The sequence below is a fragment of the Larus michahellis genome, chromosome 9, assembly GCF_964199755.1.
Source record: "Larus michahellis chromosome 9, bLarMic1.1, whole genome shotgun sequence".
In the NCBI taxonomy this organism is placed as follows: domain Eukaryota; kingdom Metazoa; phylum Chordata; class Aves; order Charadriiformes; family Laridae; genus Larus; species Larus michahellis.
In genome coordinates this window covers 9463958-9486839 of record NC_133904.1, presented here as the reverse complement: position 1 = coordinate 9486839, position 22882 = coordinate 9463958, and the positions used below count along the sequence as shown (strand labels likewise).

Here is a 22882-nt window from a genome sequence, read left to right as displayed (position 1 = left end):
CTGTACTAGGCCTTGTAGACATTTTCCCTGGTCCATCAGAGAGCTTTGCACTTCTCCCCACATCCACTGCTGGTCCACCATGACCGGTGATGCCCAGTGGTACCACGCACAGGCCAAGCACTGTTGCATCCTTGTGCTGGGCTCATCCAGGACCATTAACTAGTCTTCCTTGAAAATCTCAATCTATTGCTCTTGGGAAGGCTTAGATGTACAGTTGCTTTTGGAAGAGCTTCATGGCTATCCTACACATAGTTTGTTATATATTGTGGAAAATAAATAAAACCAAATGGAACTTACTTTTGGGAGGAGTTTGGGTGACGATGGCCCGCTTCTTCCTTTTCTAAAGATCTTTCTTCAGACTGGAGAAAAAGGGGACTGAGAAGATTGATTTAACAGCCTGTGAGAAATCGAGTGGTCCGTGGTCTCAGAAGTCATTTGAAGTGACCAAACTTGCTGGAGACCTAATAGCAGGGCAGCGCTTTACAAGATATAGTGCTCCTTCCTGAAAAGATAACAAAGGAAAAATAAGATGAAAGAAAGTATCTCATCTTTATAATTACTCCCACAGGTGCTTGCCTTTTCCCAGAGTGCACACCAACACAACTGACCTTTCCTTTCAACAGGACCACGCTGCTACGGGCAGGCTACGGGCTACTTCTTCCATGTACAGATTCAATGGGATGGAGTCACAGGGCAGAATATGGCCCCGAAATCCAGTATTTTGCTTGTGACTCTCTTGGGCATCAGGCAGAGCCGTTCATCAAAGCAATATCTGAAATAAAGAATTTAATCAAGCAGTACAATTGATTGCTGTGAGCGATACGTTCAAAGTAGCAGAGAGAGCGTGGGGCCGAGTCCTGGTCGCTGATACAGCATGGCACGTAGGAGCTTTCTTCTACCTTGGGACTCAGCGACTCCATCCAGCAGCTACCGTAGAAACCTGGCAGCTGCCCCATCTTCCAGCACAGCGGTGACCCAGATGAGGTCTATATATCTTACGTATCCAGCTCCTTGGCTGAGGAATGCTGTGCCAGAGTGCTTTGGGGTTTTTTTGGCACAAGCCTGGTCACACTTAGCTTTTTTACCAAAGTTCTTGCTCCCGGATTCGTGCTGTAACGTAAAAATCCAGAGGGCACTTCCACTTGTAAGCTTCTGACGGGTACAAGAGAAAAACCTGAAACTGATGCAAATCCATGCTACCATCTCCAAAAACGAAACCGATGTGAAATGGCGAATGACAGTCCCTCCCAAGGGCACCTGTGATGGTTTGCAGCCTGACTCACGACACGTGAGCACCCGAGGGCCGAGATGGTGGCCTGACCCTGCAGAGAGCACTCGGCAGTGCCCATCCTGACCAGGACTGCTAAAGCAATGCATTAAAGGTGTTTATGCAGTAGCGATGAGGAAATCAATATCTTACACTACTCCATTTTCATGTCATTGTTCATTATTTATACATGTCCCCTCTTCGGTGGCTGCCCTTTGCAGCCTCTGATGCTGGATTACCTTCAGTGGTAGGCTCAGCTCAACGCCCGGAATTTTAGGAAAACCCACTTTTGCAATTAACAAGTCAGAAGCAGCACGTTAAATTCATATAGAGATCCTAAGCAAACCGATCGCCTGATGTATAGGTGACTCTAAATAGTTATCTATAGTACTGACTCAAAAGGGACAGCGGTTGCATAAACATGTAAGTGAAATAGATAACCAAAATATTAGTCATGACCTTGTTAAAACAGTTGATATGGCAAAACTCAGTCATGAAATAACCTATAAAATGAAATATTATGATTAGTGTCAAGAGCTAATCTCCCGGAAGCCCAGACAATGTGATGCAAAGGAGCTTTTAAAAGAAACCCAACAAACTCATTTTTCATTATCTTCTGCGATCTTATTATTTCACAAGTGAGAAATCCATTAGCAATTCTGCCAAGAACTAGATAGGCTGCTTAGTTATCTAACACAGAGACACTTGCATCCCATGGCTATCTTGATGTCCCTGGAAAAAAAAAAGAAAAAAAAAAAAGAGGAAAAGCAAATAAATTATTATAACTGTTTCATTAAAACTTAGGAGGCTGTAATTTTCAAGTTTATTTGGTATTATATTTAAATGAACCAAAAGGCAACATTGTACAGTAACTTTATAAAATAAAATTATTACATAGTACATTAACCAAAGCCCCATTAAAAAAAAAAAAAAATCCTAAAAAGTCATTTGGGGACAGATCCTGCTCTTGCTGTTCTGCACACATGATTTATCGAGCTGATTTCTCACTCTTGTTTTAGGAAAAGCAAATGGGATTTGCCCCCAAAATGGAGTATTTCTTTCATAATTCTTGCAGTTTCATTTTATCATGTGTAATATATCAAGTTTATAAGGCATAAATACGAAAAACAGTTCAATATGCTCATCATTATTTTAATTAAGTAATACAATCTAGGACACTTTTTTCAATCACACCAAGGATTACAATGTACCTATAGCTTTAATTTGTTTATTTTTCTTTTTTATACAAAAGTCTATCATATAGTATACAGCATATACTAGCTGATAACTGGTTCACAAGGTTGATCACGACATTCTTGCAGGTTAATATTGTCAGGATTCCACCTAACTTGTACGCTCTGCGCGGAACCCCAGGGACCTTCCTTCCCAGGCTGCTCTCCTCCGGCGGCAGCATCCCACCGCTCCACCTCCTTACCTATTTTAAGCGAGGAGCTCTGTGCCAGATGTAAAACCCGCTGGGAACGGCTAGGGATGCCCATCCTGGCGGTGCTGAGGAGCTGCCGGAGGCAGCCGGGGAGGCAGCAAGGCAGCAGCTCCCAGAGGTATTTGCGGAGCGGGGAGGTTTGGGAGCCGGGCTCTGCTTTCCCCACTCCCCTCGGGCTCCTGGCACCCTGGAGATGCTCCCAGAGGTCGCAGGGGCCAAATCAAGCCCCGAGAGGGAGATCCGTGACGAGTCACGGTCTGGCATGTCGGGAAACCACTGCCCCGACGGAGGCGGGTGCCACGGGCTGCTCATGCAAGGCAAGGATGGGCCAAAGCACCTTGATAAATTAGGAATGGCGTGGATGTTTGGGATGCTGAGTGCTTGGGTTAAGCCAGCTCCATGTCACCCACGGCTCCATCACCTTCCAAATCCTCTCCAGGATTTTGGGCATCTCTAATGCAAAGACTCATCCGGTGCCAGCGGGATGAGTCTTGCACAGACAAAACCCAAAAATCCCTGCAGAGACAAAACAGGGGCCCTTACACCTCCTCTAACGCAGCCCCAGCCTGCCCCTGCGATCAACAGCATCTCCTGCGCCCTTCTCCCGTTTCCACTGAGATATTCCGGCATTTTCTAAAAGCAGATTACTGAGATGCAACGGAGGAAGCATTGCGGATGCCGGGTTGGGGGGCGGCAGGGCCAGACAGCTCGCTGGGGGAGGGGGTTGGTGAAGGCGGGGGGGGTCTGCCCCACGTCCATCCCACAGCCATCCCACCCCTCCAAGGGACGTGTCACCGCCGGCATGGGCAGATGGGGACTGACACTGTGCCACCACAGGGCCACGCTGCTCTTTCCAAGAGCGTCTCGTGCTTGCTATTGCCAGGCCAAGGAGGGGCGTGAAAGGGCTTTATGACATTACCTGGAACCAGGAATAGATTTTTTTTTTTTTTTAAATATACAATCAACCTAAATTGTGCATAAGGTAAACTGCAGAGCAATGCCCTCCGGAGCGTGTTCACATGTCTAATATTAGACATCTCGCTGGCGGCTCCGAATCATCCCCGGAGGTTTCTCTACCTGTCTATATTTACTATGTACAGATCCTGAGCTCCTGAACTCAGGTGCTCTGAATCATACCATAACCGAAGGCAGCCTAAAATAGACAGTGTGAATTGCTCCCTCCCTGCTGTGACTCCATCCTGCAGCATCTGGGAGGAAAGAGAAATAATCTTGGTATTAGGAATGGGCCAAAGCTACAGAATTTGGGTCAGGATTCAGGCCAGGCAGGCGCAGATTTCGGTCTAGGGGCTTATCCTTGTTCAGTATTTGCTGATGGGACACCCGACCCTGTGCTTACACTTGTTTTTCCCATAGATCAATGATCCCAGGGATCACCTATCCCTAAATACAATGCAGCACACGAGCAGCGCACAAACAGCGCTCCAGCTGCAGGAGAGAACTGACACACATCTAAAGTCACAACAAAGCCTTCGCCTCCCACACACCCTTTCCTCCCTACTTTTTTTTAAACCAGCCAGAAACAAACAGCGAGTGCGGCACATCCCAGCGAGCCGGAGGAACGAGCAGCCGATGCTTTCCTAGCTGCTGTGTCATCCTGTAGGGAGGCTGCTTCTGAAGAAACCAAATTACCCTACATAAAGAGTAGTCACTAAAAGAATCTCCTTTCCCTTAGAGGACCAGCAAGATCACGTTATTTTCTGAAAATATTTATTGGGTTTTTTTATTATTATTTTTTTTTTCCATCTATACTTGACAGAAGAGTAATGCTGTCGGGGTATTTGCCTTCACTAACCACGGCAGATAATTTCTGTCATGGCTTGAGAGTTCCTTTGAATTGCATTTGGGATAAAGCATCAAATGGACGTTTCCCATGGGATGCAGAATGCTTGCTGTCCCGGAGAGTCAACCACCATTCTTAAGTCTGTTAGCAAGCGGGAAGCAAAAGATCTCCCCGTGCCGAATGCATTGCGTTAACAGCAAGTTTCCACTAGTGCTGAGAAACTGTGCCCTTAATGTAAGTGCTCAGTAACCACCAGCCCTGCTGTTGGAGGAGCGCTCCGAGCTGTATAGAAGGCTTGCGGGAAAAGAACCTCCATTAGTACCCATTATGTTGTGATTTATGTTATGGGCCTAAAATAGCAAAATTAAACAGTTCTATTTAATCTACAGTCTAAAAAAAAAAAAAAAAAGGCACAACGACTTTGTGAAAAAAATTATAACTGTTCAGATTACATTTCCAAGAACTTTAACGGAGCGTTGCTTTGATTTGCCAGCTTTGCTTGCTGGCAGGAGTGAAATTGAGACAATTTCACTGTCTGCGGAGGTAAAGAATACCCTTCTGGCAAGGCAAGTTTGCCAGCTCTATGCAAATGTTATTCAACAGAAGCAACTAAAACCTCTCGTGATTGCTTTAAAACATAATCTTTTTGGTCTGCAGCACATTGCACTTAGCTAAGTACTCAGTGATGATAGAGCGGGTCTTAGGGCAAGACCAAATACAAAGAGCCCTTTTTAATCTGAACATAGGAATGAACTCTGTTCATGGCTACACAGTCTGCTTTCAATCAAATGATCACGAAATACATAAGTACTATAAAATAAATACAATACATTCAGAGTTTTCTACATTGTAGAGAGCTTTCAGACTTTCCTAGCTCCCCGATGTAATGCATATAGAACGTTCCCTTCTATACAGTGCTACCTCCATGGACCCACGCCTCCGTTAAATGCAACATAGCTCAGACAACCTTCCTCTTTTGCCTGGATGCTCACCAGTCTCTTGGTTCTGTAAAACTTTATATTGTTTCTTTAGGAAAAAAAAAATATTGCACTTTTAAAAATGCATAAAAATTGAACTGAGTTCCCATTAACTCCGCCACACGGTCTGTTATTTAAAATAATGCTTCCCCCCCCCCCAGAAAAAAAAAAAAAAAAAAGTTTCTCTAGTTGTTTTGCCTGCGGTTACAGCACATTCTCCATCGGGATATCCTCAAGAACATTCTTCCTTAGCGAATTCCTAACAGTTTTGCCATCAGACGTTTGAAACACAGCATGAGCTGAGATGCGCACAGCTGGGAGCCACCGGTCTGTCCGCAGGTTCAGGATTTCATTGTACAAATGGGAACTACAATGACCAGAATAACCGTACAAGCTGCCGCCGTTATCAGGGCAGCGATCTTGCAAACCTTTGCTCTTCTGAACTCGGCTTCCTTGCGTTTTAATAAGGAATCATAGCCAGGAGTATAAATGTCTTCCATCCAGTATTCTAAGTTGTTTGGGTTTAAAGATTCTTGAGTCTAAAAATTAAAAGGAAACAGTTTGTTAATTGTCTGGGTTCTGTCATTAATAAAATAAATAAACAGAGCAGATGTGCCTGAAGGCCTCCCAACTGCATCTGGGTCTGCTGTCAGGATAAAGTGGGTTATTGCCGCCTCTCCCATCCCTTCAAACTCCTGGTCCCAGTTCCATAAGGCTGACGAAAGTGGCAACAAAATACCGCAAAAAATAAACTCCTGCAACAGTATAATTCTGCTGCAAAATCCCTCACGTACCTCTGATTTGCCGTAAACTTCGTCATCTTGGATGGCATTTAAATAAAATCTCTTTAATCTGCCAGACAGCAGGGATGTCAGCAACTACCGGTCTGTTACTGCTTTTTTAAATTATTAAAGCCCAGCTGATGGGAAGGGTTCTTAACATATACTCCTCATGCACTACATTTTAAGCAGCTAACCCTAATTTTGCTACCATGACTTGCTTGCAGGGCGCGATTGCCCAGCCCCATCCGGCACCCAGTCCCTCTGGATGGGCAATTTGCAGTCACCCTCCGGAATGGCAACGCCCTGGGGACACCAGCCCTTCGTTTCAGCGTGGGAATACACAACCGCGGGCAGGGGTTTCCCATGAAATCATCCAGGAGGAGGTGACCCTCAGCTTCGAGCTCTCCTTCCAGCTCCATCTTCTAAAAATCGCCCAGCTGCCTAACGCTGTCTCAGTTTTAGGGGCAGGAGGGAGAAGGGGAACCGGACGCCTGGCACACGATTCGGTACCACACATTCCCCTGGACCATCTCCACCGGTGAGATCATTTAACCCCCACGGCACAATCTATATTTCCACAGGAGGCAATACTCTGCTCGTTGCCAAAGTCTGAGTCTCGCTGGGTTGGAGGTGATTTTAAGAGTACGCTTAAGAAATTAAAGACTTTGCCCTCCCATTCCACACAGGTAACTAAAAATAAATAAAAAAGAACGTGAAGGAAATCTGAATTGGTCAGAAAATTCAAGGCTACCTGGGAAACTTTATCAGTGTTTCCATTTGAATGTTTTTTGGGTTTTTTTTTATCTTTTAGTTTTTTCTTCCTTAGAATTTGAGCTCTTCAAGCTTTGCATTTCCACCTTGCTTTTTTTTTTCCCTTCATCCTTTCTGTTAGGGAAAACAGGGGGAAAATGGGGGAATCCCAAACACTAGGCATTATATTGCACTCACCAACAGAAAGGAATAAAGCAAAAAGAGCATTTTGAAAAATGACAGCTTTTCCTCCAAGCTGTCTCCTGTGCCTGAGGCTCCAAAGGGCCATTTCTTTAAAAAATGAAAAAGATTCCACATAAAAATGTTCCAGCAAGAATATCCTAACACACACCATTTCTGGGATCGTAACGGAGCTGATCCGAAGCTCGTTGGACTCCGCAGAAAGAAACTCCAGCTGACTCGAGAGGGATTTGGGTAAGCCTTTAATTGGCTAATTCAGATTTTGCGGCCACGAGCTACTGGCTGAAACCTTGCTTTGCCTGAAAGCAGCGTTCGCTTTATGTACAGAACAACTAAAAGAAGTGATTTTACAGCTACCCCAGAAATAAACAATTAAAATTGATCAACAGCTTTATGATCATCTGATGGAGATCTCTATGACAGCGCTAGTACGCTGAAACAGAGACCATCAGCTGAGCCTGAGATGGTTCCATTCGGGCTCTGAACGACCTGTTCCAGCCTTCTGAAAAAAAATCAGCAACTCCATCTCTAAAGACATCAGAAAGTGGCCTGACAGTGTTTTGTCCCAGTGGATCATCACACACCGAGCAAAGTGATGCGATCTCACACAGACCCCACACCTGGGACAAACTTTGGCCTGACTCTAGTTTTGCAGGTTCGTTTTTTTTGAAGGAAAAACCCAGCAGAGTTGTCAAGTGCCAGGAGAAAATTTAAGTAAACAAAGGTAGAAAAACCCTAAAGACAGCCATGCTATGCTTCACGGAAATTACAGTTTTGGACCTCTCTGCCTTGGTATTGACCTTTTAACTACTTCAGAAGGAAGATGCATTATTAAAAAGGCCCATTACTGTTAATCAGCTTCCTTTCCCATTTCATTGCCAGACGTAGGAATGTTCATTAAAGCATAATGTATTTACCTTCAGTTCTAATAAACTTAATCACTGGGAAAAAAAGCCCCACTCATCAGTCTGTGTCTATTTTTCAAGTTTGTCAGTAAGCTCTATTATAAAGTCTAGACATGGGCTTTGCGGAGTAGGTGCGATTCTGACAGTCCCTTTGGAGGGAGAGAATCAAACCAGGAAAGTTTTATCACCTTTATCCTAAAGACAAATGATGGCAATAAGCCGATTTCTCTGGTTTTGCTCACAGTCACGCAGAGCCGCTTACAGGGAACGGAACGGCCCTACGAGGAGCAGATGGAGAACGCTTCTCCCAGGGGAGCTTTGCCTCCAAATATCACCTCCCTTGTTGCCTCCGCGCAGCAGGTGAGGGATGCTTTGTGACTGCCTGCTGCAGAGGAACCCCTTTCAGCCTATCCCTACTCTAGCATACAGTCTGCAATGCCAGGGTTAGGAATTTGGTAAGCCCTTCTAAAGCTTTTAAGACCCAAAAAGCAGCAGGCACCTGAGGCAAGGTGCAGCCTGGTCACTGTGCTACCTGGCTTCTCTCCAACTGCACTTTAGCCACAGCAAGGAGCAGGGGCCGGCGAGGACAGGGGAGTTTGCAGGAGCCGAGCCGGGAGGTGAACTTGTTGGGCACAAATTCCTGCACAAACGCTCCTGGGAGTTGCGCTACAGCACTGTGGGGGTGATGGGTTTAATTCCAAACCGGCTGACGCGTGGTCCTGAGGCATGGCAGTTCTCCTTGGGCTAACCAAGTCTTCCTCGTAGTATCCTGATGCTCTCCTAGGGCTTCGCCTGACGGGTTTGGAGCTGGGTTGGGCACCTCAGCACTGAGCCATGGAGAACCAATGCAGAGCTGCAAGCCTCAGGCTCTTGCCTGCCACTTTCCCTAGCAGAGAAGCTCTGGAGACAAGCAGGCTCCCTGCTTGAGCGTGGCTGCATTGCCCAGGTCACTGTAGGTGATTGTACCCCAACTGCTGCCAAGCCTGGAGCTAGACAAGGCAGCTGGCTCTGCACTGGGGCATGCACATGCATGCAAGGAGACCAAAATCCCACAGGTCAGCACCAGCACCCCTCCGCTGGCTCCACGTGCTGCTGTATAAATGCATATAAATGATATAAACGACACACAGTGATCTGTGTGGATTTCATTATGTGATGCATTTTGTGTTTCATGACTAAAGACGGCAACATTTGTTTGGTCTTTGCACATTTTGGATGGCATTCTTCATGTTTCCTCTTTAAATCACACAGAATCACAGAATGGTTCGAGTTGGAAGGGACCTTAAAGATCATCCAGTTCCAACCCCCCTGCCCTGGGCAGGGACACCTCCCACTAGACCAGGCTGCTCCAAGCCCCATCCAGCCTGGCCTTGAACACCTCCAGGGATGGGGCAGCCACAACCTCCCTGGACAACCTGTTAAAGCACCTCACCACCCTCACAGGAAAGAATTTCTTCCTGATACCCAATCTAAATCTACCCTCCTTCAGTTTGAGGCCATTACCTCATGCCCTATCTGTGCTCAGATATCTTCCTTCCTACAAGACGCCTTTTGTTTATCGGGCCAGACCAGGGTATCCAACGTGGGCACTCAGTCCTGGGTTTGGGCAGCCCATTATATATCAGGATTGTGATTTCAAATACACCACTGTTTGGGAAAATTTCAAACCAAAATTCGGATTTGTCTCCCAGTACCTTGCTCTGCTCTGCTCCTTGCAGAAGAGCCTGCACAGTTCCAAGCCAAACTAAAAAGCCAAAAAGACAGGCCATTAGCTTATCTGTTCTTCACATGACCCTGGTTTCCAACAGCCACTTCAAAGCTGCAACGGTGATGTGTTTCAAAAAACAGACATGTTATTGAACATCTTCTACAAGTAGTTTATGTCTCATATTCCTCGCAAAATGGGAAAAAGCCCTAACACACAGATTCTCTGTGAACAATTCGGATAGAACAAGGACAGAAGACAAAGCAGGAATGCCAGCTTCTGCACCACTCTGCCCTGCTGCAGTTGGGGACCAGCTCTTCTCTGCACTCCTAAACTCTTCTTTAGAGCTACTAACACCACAATGGCTTAGCAGACATCTCTCCATTGCAGAATAAACTTGAAGCAAAAACCTGTCAAGGATCACCATTCAGTAATCAAACATCCACATTTTCCTTTGTCCCCAGCCAGGATGGATAGGGATCAGCAAGATTAGAGGCTCAACGCTGCACAGCTCCTTCCTGAGCTACCCAAATCCCTTCTTAAATGCATATTCTGGCAACATCCATTCGCAATCAAGCCATTCAAATTAAATAATTGGGACTCACTTGTAAATCCAAAGCCGCAATCTTGCCTTTATCCCCCGAATTCCTCGTGTATTCCTCTATGGTCCACGATGGCTGGGCACGTTTCACTTCAGCCAGCTCTGTCAACCTCATGTCTGTGTAGAGCGGGTTGCTTTTCATGTGTGACTTGAGTGATGCAGGGTAGGGATGAGGACTAAAGACTTGTTCAATCAAGAAAGCATCTTTTGGTTGTTTAGACAGTCTATGTGGCTGTGGGATTTCGTATTGCCTGTCTGCCTGCAATGGGGTTCAAAAGAATTTGAGAGAAGAAACAGGACTATGAGGGGGTTAAACACAAAGGACAGAAATATTCCTTTCAGAACCACCATATGGTATTGCTTCAGCCATGATAAAAAATTACCAGCTAAGACAAAGTTTTGGATGGCTTTAATCCATTTGCCCACCCTCTTCTCACAACCAGACCAAGGAGGTGTTTTACAGACACAACTCCACGTTCAGCATTACATGAAGACAATGCTGATGCAGCAGAGGAAATTTAGGTTTTGTGCTATTTACAGTTATAAAACTATTCTGAAAATGGCCCTGATGTCCAGAAAAGCCTAGCTAATCTGGAAAAGTTGAGGGCCCCATGCAGGCTTCCAGACTTCTGTTTTCAGACCAATTCTTAACCTGAAGAAGTCTTGTGGGAAGCCCCCAGGTAGCACCGCCTTGACACTGCACCATGCACGGTACCAATCCCGTGTCAGCCACAGTCTACTGCAGGAGTGAGGAAGGGAATTTCAAAGTCACCCTTTCATCCTGGGCAGATCAAAGTACAGAAAAGCCAAGGTCTGGGCAACCTTCTTCCCTTTCTGCAACCTACGGTGCAGAATAAGCCATGTTTTATGGTTTCTTGTTCATCCAACTGCACTTACTTCCAACAAACCTCTTCCTTCTCTGCCCTCATTCCTCCCTGTAAGGAGGCACGGCACAGCATGCCCATCATGGTCCTGATCGACAAGGGAGCTGAAGGAGCTGAAGGACCCCCAACCCTCTCCACTCTCCGTGAAACAGAAACAACCATCCACATCATAGAATCGCCTAGGTTGGAAGGGACCTTTCAGATCATCTAGTCCAACCATCAACCTAACTCTGACAGTTTCAACTGAGAGGCAACCAGAGCCCAGCGCAAGGACGGCCATGATAGCCCTGTGGCAGCGGGCATCTGTTGGGAGGGACAGGCAGAGGTTTTCCGACCAACCAAAACAAGACCACAGCTATGCTGCATTTCCTCAACGGGAGGTTTAAGATTCATGTAAATGACCGCGAAAGTCAGAGATAGAGAACATAACTACAGTTTGCGTCTCACGGTACATGTATAAGGATGCTTTTCTTGAGGGATTTGAATCCATGAATCTATTTTGTTGGCTTTTAAATATGCACATACTTCTCTGATAAAAGCCGCCACAACGCAATTTAAAAATATCCCTTTTAAAACAACCACTAGAGAATTTCAATTTTCCTCACACCCTTTTCACCAAGTTAATTACCCGGCCTCATTATATCGCCACTGATGATGAATGCCACCATCATCTTCCAAAGATCTCACCCACATTACCCCCCACCACCACCTTTTTCAAAAGAGCAAAGTGCTTTTAAGGAGCAACTTGACCATATTGCAGCTGCCAACCAAGAAGATATAGGTACAAAATCACTCAATTATGATAACAATAAAGACAGGCATAATATGGCAGGGCAAAGTATTGTCATACCCTGAGGCTTGTGATGACTGTGGAGGACATTCATAACTAGATTATTTTTAAGTGCTTATTATGCGAGTTAAAGTTGAAATTACCTCTTTAGATTTCCTGTGCCAGTCCTTATTTTCTCCTCCATCTCTCTCTTTCATCTCCTCTTCCGTAATGCCAACTTGGTTGGTGTAAGTAATAGCTCTCCAGTCTCGGGGAGAGTTTGAAATACTTGCTATTTTGGATTCAGTTGCACTGTTTTCCTCTGTTAATGATCTTGATGACCTCCTAGTAAACAAACTTTTTTTTAAGGCTTTTACTCGAAGACTCTCGCTGTTACTTCCACTGGCGTCTGAACAGCACCATTCTGGATTATTCTCCAGTTTGCCTCCATGAGGAGTATTGTGGCACTGAAATATCTGCGGGGAGTTACTCTCATCTGACGCGGCCTCGCTTGTCAAAGAATTGAGATCTATTTGTACACTGACTTTCTCTGGCTGCTGAATTTTTTGATCCAACTTGCTTAATTTTCCCAGGACTTGGGAGATTTCTTCTCGGACACCTGAGAGAGATTCCAGTTTCTTCTCTATTTCGCCAATCCTCAGAACTAATTTGCAGACACTCGTTTTTAGTTCATCATCTGTGTTACTGATATCTGCCCGGACCAGTTTATCCAATTTGTTGCACGCACTCCCGTTGGAGATTTTAGTCAAATTGTGCTCAGGTGAGCTCTCACAGTCCGATTTATGCACCTGAGACAAGGAACCGGTGCTGTTGTAGCACGAAGACTGCATCACTCCCGTCGACCCGCTGATACTCATGTCATCCAAAAACCGGAAAATGTCACTGATGTCATCGCTCACGATTTCAGAGTCATCATCCGACTGCTTAAGAGAGTGCCGCTCTCCGTACTTGGCTTGGCCCGCCGCACACAAATCCTTGCATTTCTTGTGCTCCAGAACTTGCTGCTCCGTTTGTGTCCCAACACTCGTGGTCCTGTCAATGCTTAAGATCTGCACAGAAGTACAATTAATGCTTTTATCCTTAAACTTTTTGACTGGCTCGTGCTTTTCCACTTCTAAAATGGAAGGAATTTCCTTGGGTTTATGCCCATTTGGTTTCACAGCGTAGTTCGCCTGCATAATTGGCTGCTGATCCTTCACGTTTAGGTAGGACTGATGCCTGTCAGCTGAAGGAAAGTTTGGGGAAGGGTTGTTCGAACTCTGGTATCGCGGCTTCTCTTCAGACTGCTTCCTGTTAAAAAATGATCGTTCAAAGTCAGGTACCTCCTCGGTATTTAAACTCCAGCTTTTAGCTGGCCAGGCAGTTTGCTTGGTTGGCTTTCCAGTCCACTTTTTGGTGTCCTGGGGCCCGAGAATAGTAGTTGGGCCAAAATACGTCGAAGCCTGAAGATCATCTAAACTTTCGTGCTTCACTCGTCTTTTGTCTGGTATAGGAGAATAAACTGGATTCAAGTACTGGCTGCTGTACGGCATTTCAAAGCTGTGGTTGAAGAAAGCCTGCTTAGAGCTTTCTTTCCTGTTCTGAGGCTCTCTGTGTCCATCTTCTGGCTTTTTGTTGGATGGTATTAAGTTGGGAGATATTGTAATCAGATTATGAAAATCTTCTTTGAATATATTTCTTTTCTGGACACACGACTGCATCACAAACGGCTCGTCGTTTGAAATGAAAGTTTCTTTTATGCCTGCAGTTATAGGCAAGGAGTCCTGGTCTGAAATAGATTCATTTTCAATGTTCATGGGGAAGTATGTACTCTGCATCTCGCATGGTGGAGACGTGGCGATGGAGTAGGACGCCAGCGCCTGCAGCCTGTCCAGAGAGGCAGCCCGGCCCTTCATCTCCTTATTAACGCCGAGTAAAAAGTTGGGTTCTGACGAGGGGACAAACTGTTGACAGTCTTTGCAGTCCATCTTTCTGCATTTTGAAGACCTTCTGACTGGAAAGCCCCGGTTGAACTCCTGGTCGTTCAGCTCACAGTTGGGCACGCAGTCTGCCACATTGCAGATTTCCGTGTCAGATCTACAGGACTCGAAGGACTCTTTCTTCTTCACTTTCTGCCTTGCAACTGGAAGTTTCTCCTTGGCCACTCCCCCGTTCATTTGTATGAGGTTGAATATTGTTACTATATCTGCTGCAACCATGATTTTCTTTGATTGCTGATTGTTTACAGTGCATCTCATTTTGTCTTTGAACAAAGTCGCTGGGAAATTAGGATCCAGGCAAGCGGTGTAAAACAGCACGCTTCGGAGCTTGGCCAACTGGGATAAATCAAACCTCGCACACAGGGACTTGCAGAGGTCCTGGTAAGAAACAGTATTCTGCTTCGTGTCCAGCTCCTCCAAGATCTTCACCAGGAAGAGCGAGGATTCCTGGTTGGACTCCATGGCTTACACGTATTTTGTTGTTTAGCCTGGAAACTGCGCTCCACTTCTACAGCAACACACAACAGCAAACAAAAAAGATTATAAGTCACCCGCAGATAATATTCAGGACTTTGTAATTCAGCCACAGATGGGACCTGACTCCCCAGCCACGCAGTCGAGGGCTTGCTTGTTTAACCCATCCTCCGGTTTCCGAACTCCAGGCTGTAATCCTAGCATCGATTAAATCAATACTTAAATGGAATCAGGATTTCATCCAAGGAGGCTCATTTATGTCAAGTGTCTACTAAAGCGAGCAAGTGAATAAACAGCAGAAGCTTTGGAGGGGCTGAGCTAATGGCAGATAGGCAATCCCAGCCTGCTTGTCATGGGGCTTTCTTACAGAATTTCTTACCAACTTGTGAGAGGTTGAAAGTACAGACGCATCAAATTGTTTGGCAATAATTCTAGCCCCAGCCTAACCAGAGATGATCTACCACACCATGACAACCCCAGCTGTTTTCATATCTGACTGCAAACAGCTCTCAGGAAGATTTTCTGAGAACAAACTTCTGACGTTTTTAGAAGTTATCTGAGCACATAATTACCACCTTGCTTATTTAAAAACATTATTTTCTCCTCTACTCTGAATTACCTCCTCTGGATACCATGACACTTTTTCCAGAAATAACTTTTCCTAAGTTTGTGATTCAGGAATGGAAAAGCTGCCTGGTCCCATTTCAGCTGTAAAGTGCAAAATGTAGAAAAGAGCAGAAAGAGTTAAGGAAAAAAAAAAAAAAAAAAATCCCACTGAATCTTGAAACCAATCCAGCAGATGCTAGAGGGCTGGTTGCCAATCAGGGTGGATTTGACGACTGAGAAATATCAAGGACAGAGGACATCCTCTTCAGCGATGTGCTCCCAGAGACGCCTGGGGAGGGCGGCTCCATTCACCAGCCTGAAACGATAGGGCAGAGGTGGAGAGCAAAGGCTACACATTTCTGTGGATAACAAGAAGAGCTCGAGCGAGCACAGCTACCACTAGCAAACATCTTGGGAAGGATATAAACCCCTCTGCTTTCAGAGTTGAAACCAACCTCTAGCTATTATGGATTAGGAACGGATGCTGATGGGGGGGCAGATTATTGTTCATCTGCCCACTGTGAATATCCTTGTCGGTGTCTCTGCTGTTGGCTACTAGGAGAGACAGAGCACGGGATGATGCAGTCTGCTGATTCCTATGTTTGGTCACTTTGTCTTTGTTATTTGTACTGATAGGAATGGCAAAAATATTTTCCCTTCCCCAGAAAGGTATGGTACCTTCCCCCATTCACTCCCACCCTTAGATGACCCCTGGAACTAGTCTCTCCATCCACATCAAGTGCGGAACAGCCACCCGAATGGCAAAGCACAAAAGTCAGGCTTGCAAGGTTTCTTATTACTCGTTTAAAAAGTCACCTCCCAGCCAAGAACCTCAGGACTCCTGAGCACTGCTCCAGCAATACAGGGCTCTTGTTCCCTCTCTTGTAGCCTTTCATCTCGCCCTGACATTACACACCGGCGACCGCTATCAGTGTCAGAAGCCAACGTACATCAGCTTTCATAGCAAACGCCACAGTAGCATCTTCCAGAGGGAAACAAGAAAACCAACGGGTTGCCCATAAGAACATGAAACCAGTCTCCAAAGGACGACTTGGCTGATCATTTAAGCAGCGCCTTTCTGCTGCGTGTGATCAGGAGTTGAGCAGCAGCAACGTGAATGTATTTCTGTGGTTGTGAACACTACTCTCAGAAAGCAATGGCCACAGGGATTTTCCAACACCTCCGCTGTATGTGTGTTTGCTTTCAAAGCCCATGTATTACGCAGAGCAGCACAACCCTTCTGCTAACTGACAAAAGGGCCCAAAACATCATATTGCTCAGTGCACGGTGGCACAAAGTAAGGCTAAAACCTGGAGGAGGATGCTTGTATCCCCTTTCTCTTTATCGACAGCGTGTGCTCGGAGGCACAGCCTTTTTAACAGCCCGCCTTTGTATTTCTCTGACGTGTCACAATTAGAAAGTGAAGCTCCCAAGCTAGGTCCAAACTCCCCTGTCTGCCACCAAAGCCACCCAGCACTCCCCGAGTAAACTTCACACGTGGGGCTCAGAGACTTTCCCGGCTGCGAGGGGACTGGCATCGCAAGTCAATTTTCTGCATGTTATAAATCTGCCATTTGGGGCAAGAGTGGAAATCTGTCTTTGTGTCACCTCCGGGCTGAATACCAGCAAAAGCAACTGTCTCCTCCCATTTGTAACTTCACAGCTTCTCGCAAAACCCTCACCTGGATATGCGTTTTCACAGCCTCATACACGCTCTACCCGCTGCCGGCACTGGCCTGCCAGCGCCCTGCTTTCTCCCCACTCACACTCCTGCTAAAATACACAAGTAGCCAGTTTGCAAGAATATATTCCTTAAAACCGTCAACCCCTTTATTCCCTACCTTCCTGTCTTGACTCTCATCCCAGTGAGGATATCCTAGGTGCAGTTCCTTGAAATTTTTTGTTTTGTACCAAGCCATTCTTAGGCTACCCCTCCCATCAGAGGTTTTAACTTCAATTACGGTTTCTAAACCCTAGGAATCTAGCAAAACTTGGGTGCAGCCTGATTTTCAAAGGTGCTGAGGGCTGACAAGTTCGGTAAGTTCAGTGGGAAGCCCTGCATACCCCCAAATCTCACGTTGCCTTTATGTAGCACCAACAAGGAGCCCTGGTTTGGGGACCCCAATCCATACCCAAGCAGTAAGGCAGCAGCACTGAAACCCAGACCCCAAGCAGAAGAGCTCTGGTAGACCTGGTTTAGCTCAGGCTGGGACCCTCTGCTCCCAGACCCAAGCCTGGGAGATGGCAGTCAGCTGCAAAGCAGTGAGGGGACAGGGAGGTGGCAGAGGCTTTAAGACAAGGGTAGGAATTTGGCCAATTTGCTCAGCTCTGGGAGGTGGGAATTCAAAAGGCAGGTTGCAAAATCAGTTGTAGGCCTTGTGGAAAAGCAAGCTAGCTAGGAGATGGAATAATTTCCTCTTCACCCCTTGGCTGTTCACAAACAGCTCTCTGGTGTGAGCACACAGGTGCGAAAGGTACCTTTGGGCTTCAGCCTGGGCATGGGAATGGGTGCTCCCTTGTGCCAGAGCATCCGAAACGTTGCCAGCGGAGCACGCAACAGATTCACGCTGCGAAGAATAGGATGTATTACCCTATGAGGAGAATATAAAAGGGCCTTGAAATCTTGTTTCCTGGGTGAGGGATGTAAAAACCCGGTGCCAAGGTTTTTAGTGGCACATTAAGCTCCCCTGTCTCTTGTCAAGCCTCCTAACAGCCTGTGACAAAGACAGGTGCCTCTTGGCACGTCACCCTGGGAGCTGCCACGTCTCAGGTGCCAAGCACTTGGCCACGCACCGTCTCAGCTGTTAATGTCCACGTTCATTCATTAGCTCTCGAAGCAGGACCAGAATAGACCTGGACGCGGCACACATAAACGCAAAGCTCCGAAATAAGCGCAGGAACACCTTTCAGAGAGGGTACAGGGTCATGAATCCGTCAAAAGCAGCAAAGTGAATGAAAGCACCCACAGCAAGGGCAGCAGCACGGGGCTTCCTCGGATGGCCTCAATTCCACCAGTGTCCTCATACCTTACCCTCACTACCAGCAGCCACACGCACCCTCCACACCACCCCCAAACTGACTTTTGTCTCCAGGGACATGGAGCTGACCACACACAGGGTCAGGATCTAGCTTATTTACCTTCAGCAAGACGGTCTCTGACCAAAGGAGCCGCTTAACATTTCATCTTTAATGATTTTTGTTCTATTAACACTAGGAGCGTCGCTTTGACTCGGCTTCCTAAGATTCGACATTCCCCGCTCTAATAGCACAATTCTATCCCAGCATGGACTTGTACAGCCTCATATTGCACAGCGAGTCGATGGGCTCTGACTCTCCTTGCACGCAGATGAGCTCCAGGCTCACCACAAATCGATGCCTTCTTGCCCTGCACCAAGAGCAATGAACTGAGCTCTCATCTTACCATTAACCCGCCATCTCAGCCTCTGGAGGAGAAGACCAAGAGCATTACACAGTTGCAGCCTCCATCCCTAGTGGTGCTTTCTGCTGCACAAAGGGAATATAGTGTTCTAGTTTCTGGCGACTTTAGGAATCAAGCCTCCATAAGATGTCTCCCTTGTGGTCCTCCAGACCAGGGGAACCTGTGGACTCTTTCATGCGTGTTGCTTCCTCACAAGAAATCCAGAATGCACTTCCTCACCACCGCCCAAATCAGTGCTGGGGCGGGGGGTTCCCCTCACCTGCTGGCCACCCTATAAATTCACCATCCGCAGGAATTCATTAAATTAGTACTGCTCCCCACTTGCCCTGGCCACTTTCCCCTGTTGCACCTTCAGCCCAAACCCTGCCCCACTGCATCCGGGCAGATAAATCCCAGCACGGGATTCAAGAGAAAGTCCCACCGCTAGGCTTCCCCGAGCAGCTGCGGGGTGGCAAGGTGCCTTCCGCGAGCCTGGATCGTGGCCACTGGCAGACAGACCACGTTATCTTCCTCTGTTATCTCCTCCTTCATTTCCTTCCCTGTTCTTTCTGCCTCTGACATTTGCTCTCCCCGCTTCCCCGTATCCACGGCATGTGCAGCTCACACACAGATGCGGGCGCTGGAGTCATCGTTTCCCTCTCCCTTTGATTTGCCTGCCGAGAGGGAAGCAGCATCCTTGTTTTGCTTGCCCCCACCCCCGGTGACTAACGGGCCACCCTATAATACCATTACGGCGACGACAGAGAGAGCGAGCGATCCTCGCACAAATCCCCCCAGAAAGAGCCAGCTACTCCAGCGCAGGAGAACATTAATATAGAGCCTGTAATATGCTGGTTTACTATTAACTTGAGCTCATAAATCTTTCAACCTGTCTTCCCAGCGCCAGATACTATAAAACAAGGCAGGCGACGCGTGCCTCGCATGAAACATGTAACGCAGCGAGATGGAATTCGGTTTTTGTTTTCTCCCACACTCACAAATCCAGTTCCCTGTCAAAACATGAAGAAATTTCTGACGAATGAATGGGCATCTTGAGCCCCGGCTGGCTTCTACCCCGCACACGCACGCGGGAGAAGGCACTCGGGGAAAACAATGCCCGTTTCCACACACCTTATTCCTCCTCCTCCCCCTGCCTTCTGCTGCTCATTAAAAAGAAAACTATAAAGCGCACCCGGGAGCCCTGCCCGCACGATGGTAATCGCTTCTCTCCACCTTTCATTGAAGAGGAAAGTCCTCCCGAACAGCCCGACACGGGCAGCCTCCCCCGGCCCCCTCGCTCGGCTGTGAGGGCGCGGGGTGGGCTCCGGCCCCCGGGGCAGGTAGGAGATGCGCGCTGGCTGCCCGCCTCGCCAGCGTGATTTTTATTCACTCCTCCAGAGCCGAAGGGGACAAGCGCCCGCAGCCTGGGAGCTCTCAGGGCTTGTGCACCCGCTCTCGCCGGCGGCTCGCTGCCGTTCTGCACAGGAACGACGCGCTTTGCACCCTCCCGGCCATCCCACCGCGAACCGCATCCACGGTTCACCAGGAGCTTCGGTGAGGACCAGCAGCGGAAGAAGTTGCTATTTTCTGGCTCTTATCTTGGGTGAACGAGCCTTGGAAAACCACGCTTTACAAACCCAGCTCCTTGACAGAAGCAGGCTCTGCTGTAGAAGGACTCTGCACAACACTTCAGCCCCCCCGCCCCCCAGAATTCAGCAGTTTTTAAAGGCTCCCAGTGCATAAATTAGTGGGGAACTTGTGGATAAAGGCAGCGTACCCTCACGGCCGTGTCAGGGATCAAGTCAAGCAAGGTTTGCCATTGCTCTTTCTTGCAGAATAACATTAGTCTGATTATTTGCATTGTTCAGTTATGCAATCCAGGTTAAGGTATCTATATGATCTGGAAAAGTGCAATCAATCATTCTAAAACTGTGCAATAAATTACTTGAATTATTACTGCATCATATGCTCCTGGTTATTCTTTGCCAACTATTGGCCCATACAAACACACACAAATCCTGTCCTCTCAATACGTTATTAGAGCGCATTCGAGTCATGTTTTTCCCCGAAAATTTTGGCATAAGGAGACACCATTGCAAACACTGACAGATAGACGCAAAAAGGTCTAATTGAGTTAAATGGGAGAAACGTATTCCATCTGTGGGGAACCTGGATTTTTAGCATGGCAAACCTATAGCAACCACACTGACAGCCCGGACCTGACTCTGCTTCTTCACCGGGCTGGGTTCAGCTTCCCCGGCCCGCATCCCCGGCACTCCCCATCCCTCCAGGCTCCCCGCTTGGCGTTTGGGGGCCCCCGGGGTCCAGGCCGGGGGTCACTCACTTGTTCCCCTCCAGCTGCCCAGGGGCAGATCCAGCTGTGCAGGACTGAAGTGGAGCCTCCAAAGTCACAGATGGAGTTTCAAGATTTTTGAGTGTACCCCCCCACCCCCGCCCCCACCACCACCTTTCCCGGGGAGCCTGACAAAGAGGTGGGACCCCAAGGCACCAAGCGGGGGCTGTGGGGGGGTGGTCTCTTACCTGCACTCACCCCACCTGCCCCCAACCCGTCGGGGGGGGGAGCTGGTGCTGAAGCCCCTTCCCCGCCACCCCCGGTCCCCAGAGCATCCCTGGGGAGCGGAGGGCGCTTGTCCCCGGTGTCCCCTTTTCTGCCAGCCCCCTCTTTCCACATCCTTGCCCCCCCCCTCCCCGCACCTGGGGCTCACCTGGGGGCTCCGCCTGGCTCTTGCCCGGGGAGCGCGGCCGTCAGGGCTGGCTCTGCCGCTGCAGCAGCCGCTTCCCAGCCAGCAGGAGGAGGAGGAGGAGGAGGAGGAAGAGCCCGAGCCTGAAGCCCCAGCAGGATGCCATAGCGCCGGGCTGCGCTGACAAAGGCGGCAGCAGGTTGGCATGGGAGGAGGGAAGGGAGGAGAGGAGGGAGGGGGCTGCACAAGCCGAGCCTCCCTGCACCGCCCCCCCCCTCCCCGCCCCGCAGCTGCGGAGGGGCTGCCCCGGCCGCCCCGGGCGCTGCGGCAGCCGCCGGTTCCGGGGCTCGGCAGCCCGCAGGGACGGTGCGGGGCGGGTGGGCGGGGGACCAGCGCTTCGGCTTCTTATAAATTATTATTGTTGTTATTAGTAGTAGTATTGTTATCATTAGTGCGAGTCCCGGCCGCTCACGCAGCCTCGCAAGCTGCGGGGGGGGGGGGGCGTTGGGGCCGGCGTCCCGAGTCCCGCAGCGCCCCCCCCGCAGCTCCAGGTGCTGCTTGGGGTGTGGAGCAGCACCCGGCCCCCACCGCGCTGTCAACCCCGCTATTTCCCCCCTTCCTCCCCCCCTGCACCCCCAATCCGGGCAGAGGGTGACAGCTCACCCCCAGCAAAGGCGTGCAGGGGAGGGGGATGCCCAGCACGAAAGGGAGCCTTTTCCCACCTGAGGACACGGCACCCCAGTGCCCACCCCTGTGTGCCCACCGCCCTCGGGGAGCAAAGGCCACTGATGCCCAGGCTGGATGGCTGCCCGCCATGCCTGACCTCCCGTTAGGCCAGTGGTACCCACCTCCCCGTAGCCAGGTGGGTCACGGCCCTTGCGGGGATGGCGTCTGGTGGCGTGGGACGCCAACACGAGGTGGGTGTCCCCACTTCTGGTGTGCTGCAAGGCACGTGCAGCACCCAGGCACGCTCGCCGCCAGTCCGGGCAGGCAAGAACTTACCTTAGACCAGAGCGTTGCTTCTGTCCTCACTGATGGTCAGCTTGCCACGCCACCCAGAAAATATCGCAGAGAGTTTTTAATAGAGGCGTTGCTGGGTGAATAAAGCAGTAAGCGTCAAAGGCTTGACTTCTCATCTCATTAGCACTGTTTGGAAAGTGGACTATCGGCTTTACTCTCCTAGATGAACAAATTCAAACGGCTGTAGGCAGAAAAACATCACGGCCATCAGATTACTATGGACAAACTGGCATAAAACTGCGTGGTTAACTTACTCTTACAACCTTGGGAAGAGAACTGTCTGCTTTCCTGGGAGAAATAAGGAGGGGGTTTTGGTCTTAGACTCACTGACGTGCAAGTCCTTCCACTGACTTTGAAGAATATTGTATGTGATTCAGTGTATATATAATATCCGTAAAGACACTTAACGCACATAGCAGCTAATACAAGAGGAGAAGATAAACATACATCTTTGCAAATAGAAGAAAAATGTGTTTATACTACATTTATTCTTACCACTACTTAACAGCATTGAAAGAGGCAGTGTCCTTGGGCCCCATTTTCCACGCTTTTGTCAGACTGTTTTACACTATAAGC

The 22882-nt window shown here is 48.3% G+C and overlaps 1 protein-coding gene across 1 annotated transcript; it reads right to left on the bottom strand.

The window, feature by feature from the left end:
• Nucleotides 1-1501: 1501 nt before the first annotated feature.
• Nucleotides 1502-21439, bottom strand: MINAR1 (membrane integral NOTCH2 associated receptor 1). Its single transcript, XM_074601528.1, has 4 exons — nt 21311-21439; nt 12251-14594; nt 10438-10692; nt 1502-6028 (listed from the first exon to the last, which is right to left on the bottom strand). Exons 2-4 carry the CDS (start codon nt 14546-14548, stop codon nt 5831-5833), a joined length of 2751 nt encoding a protein of 916 aa, XP_074457629.1. The 5' UTR covers nt 14549-14594; nt 21311-21439; the 3' UTR covers nt 1502-5830.
• Between the last annotated feature and the right edge of the window lie 1443 nt (nt 21440-22882).

Bases quoted from the DNA above. Each gene is read 5' to 3' on its own strand.
- MINAR1 (XM_074601528.1), bottom strand. From the start codon at position 14,548: ATGGAGTCCAACCAGGAATCCTCGCTCTTCCTGGTGAAGATCTTGGAG. The intron at 10,693-12,250 runs GTAATTTCAACT...ACCCCATTGCAG, and splicing joins GGCACAGGAAATCTAAAGAG to GCAGACAGGCAATACGAAAT. The intron at 6,029-10,437 runs GTGAGTCCCAAT...TTTAATTTTTAG, and splicing joins TTGCGGCTTTGGATTTACAA to ACTCAAGAATCTTTAAACCC.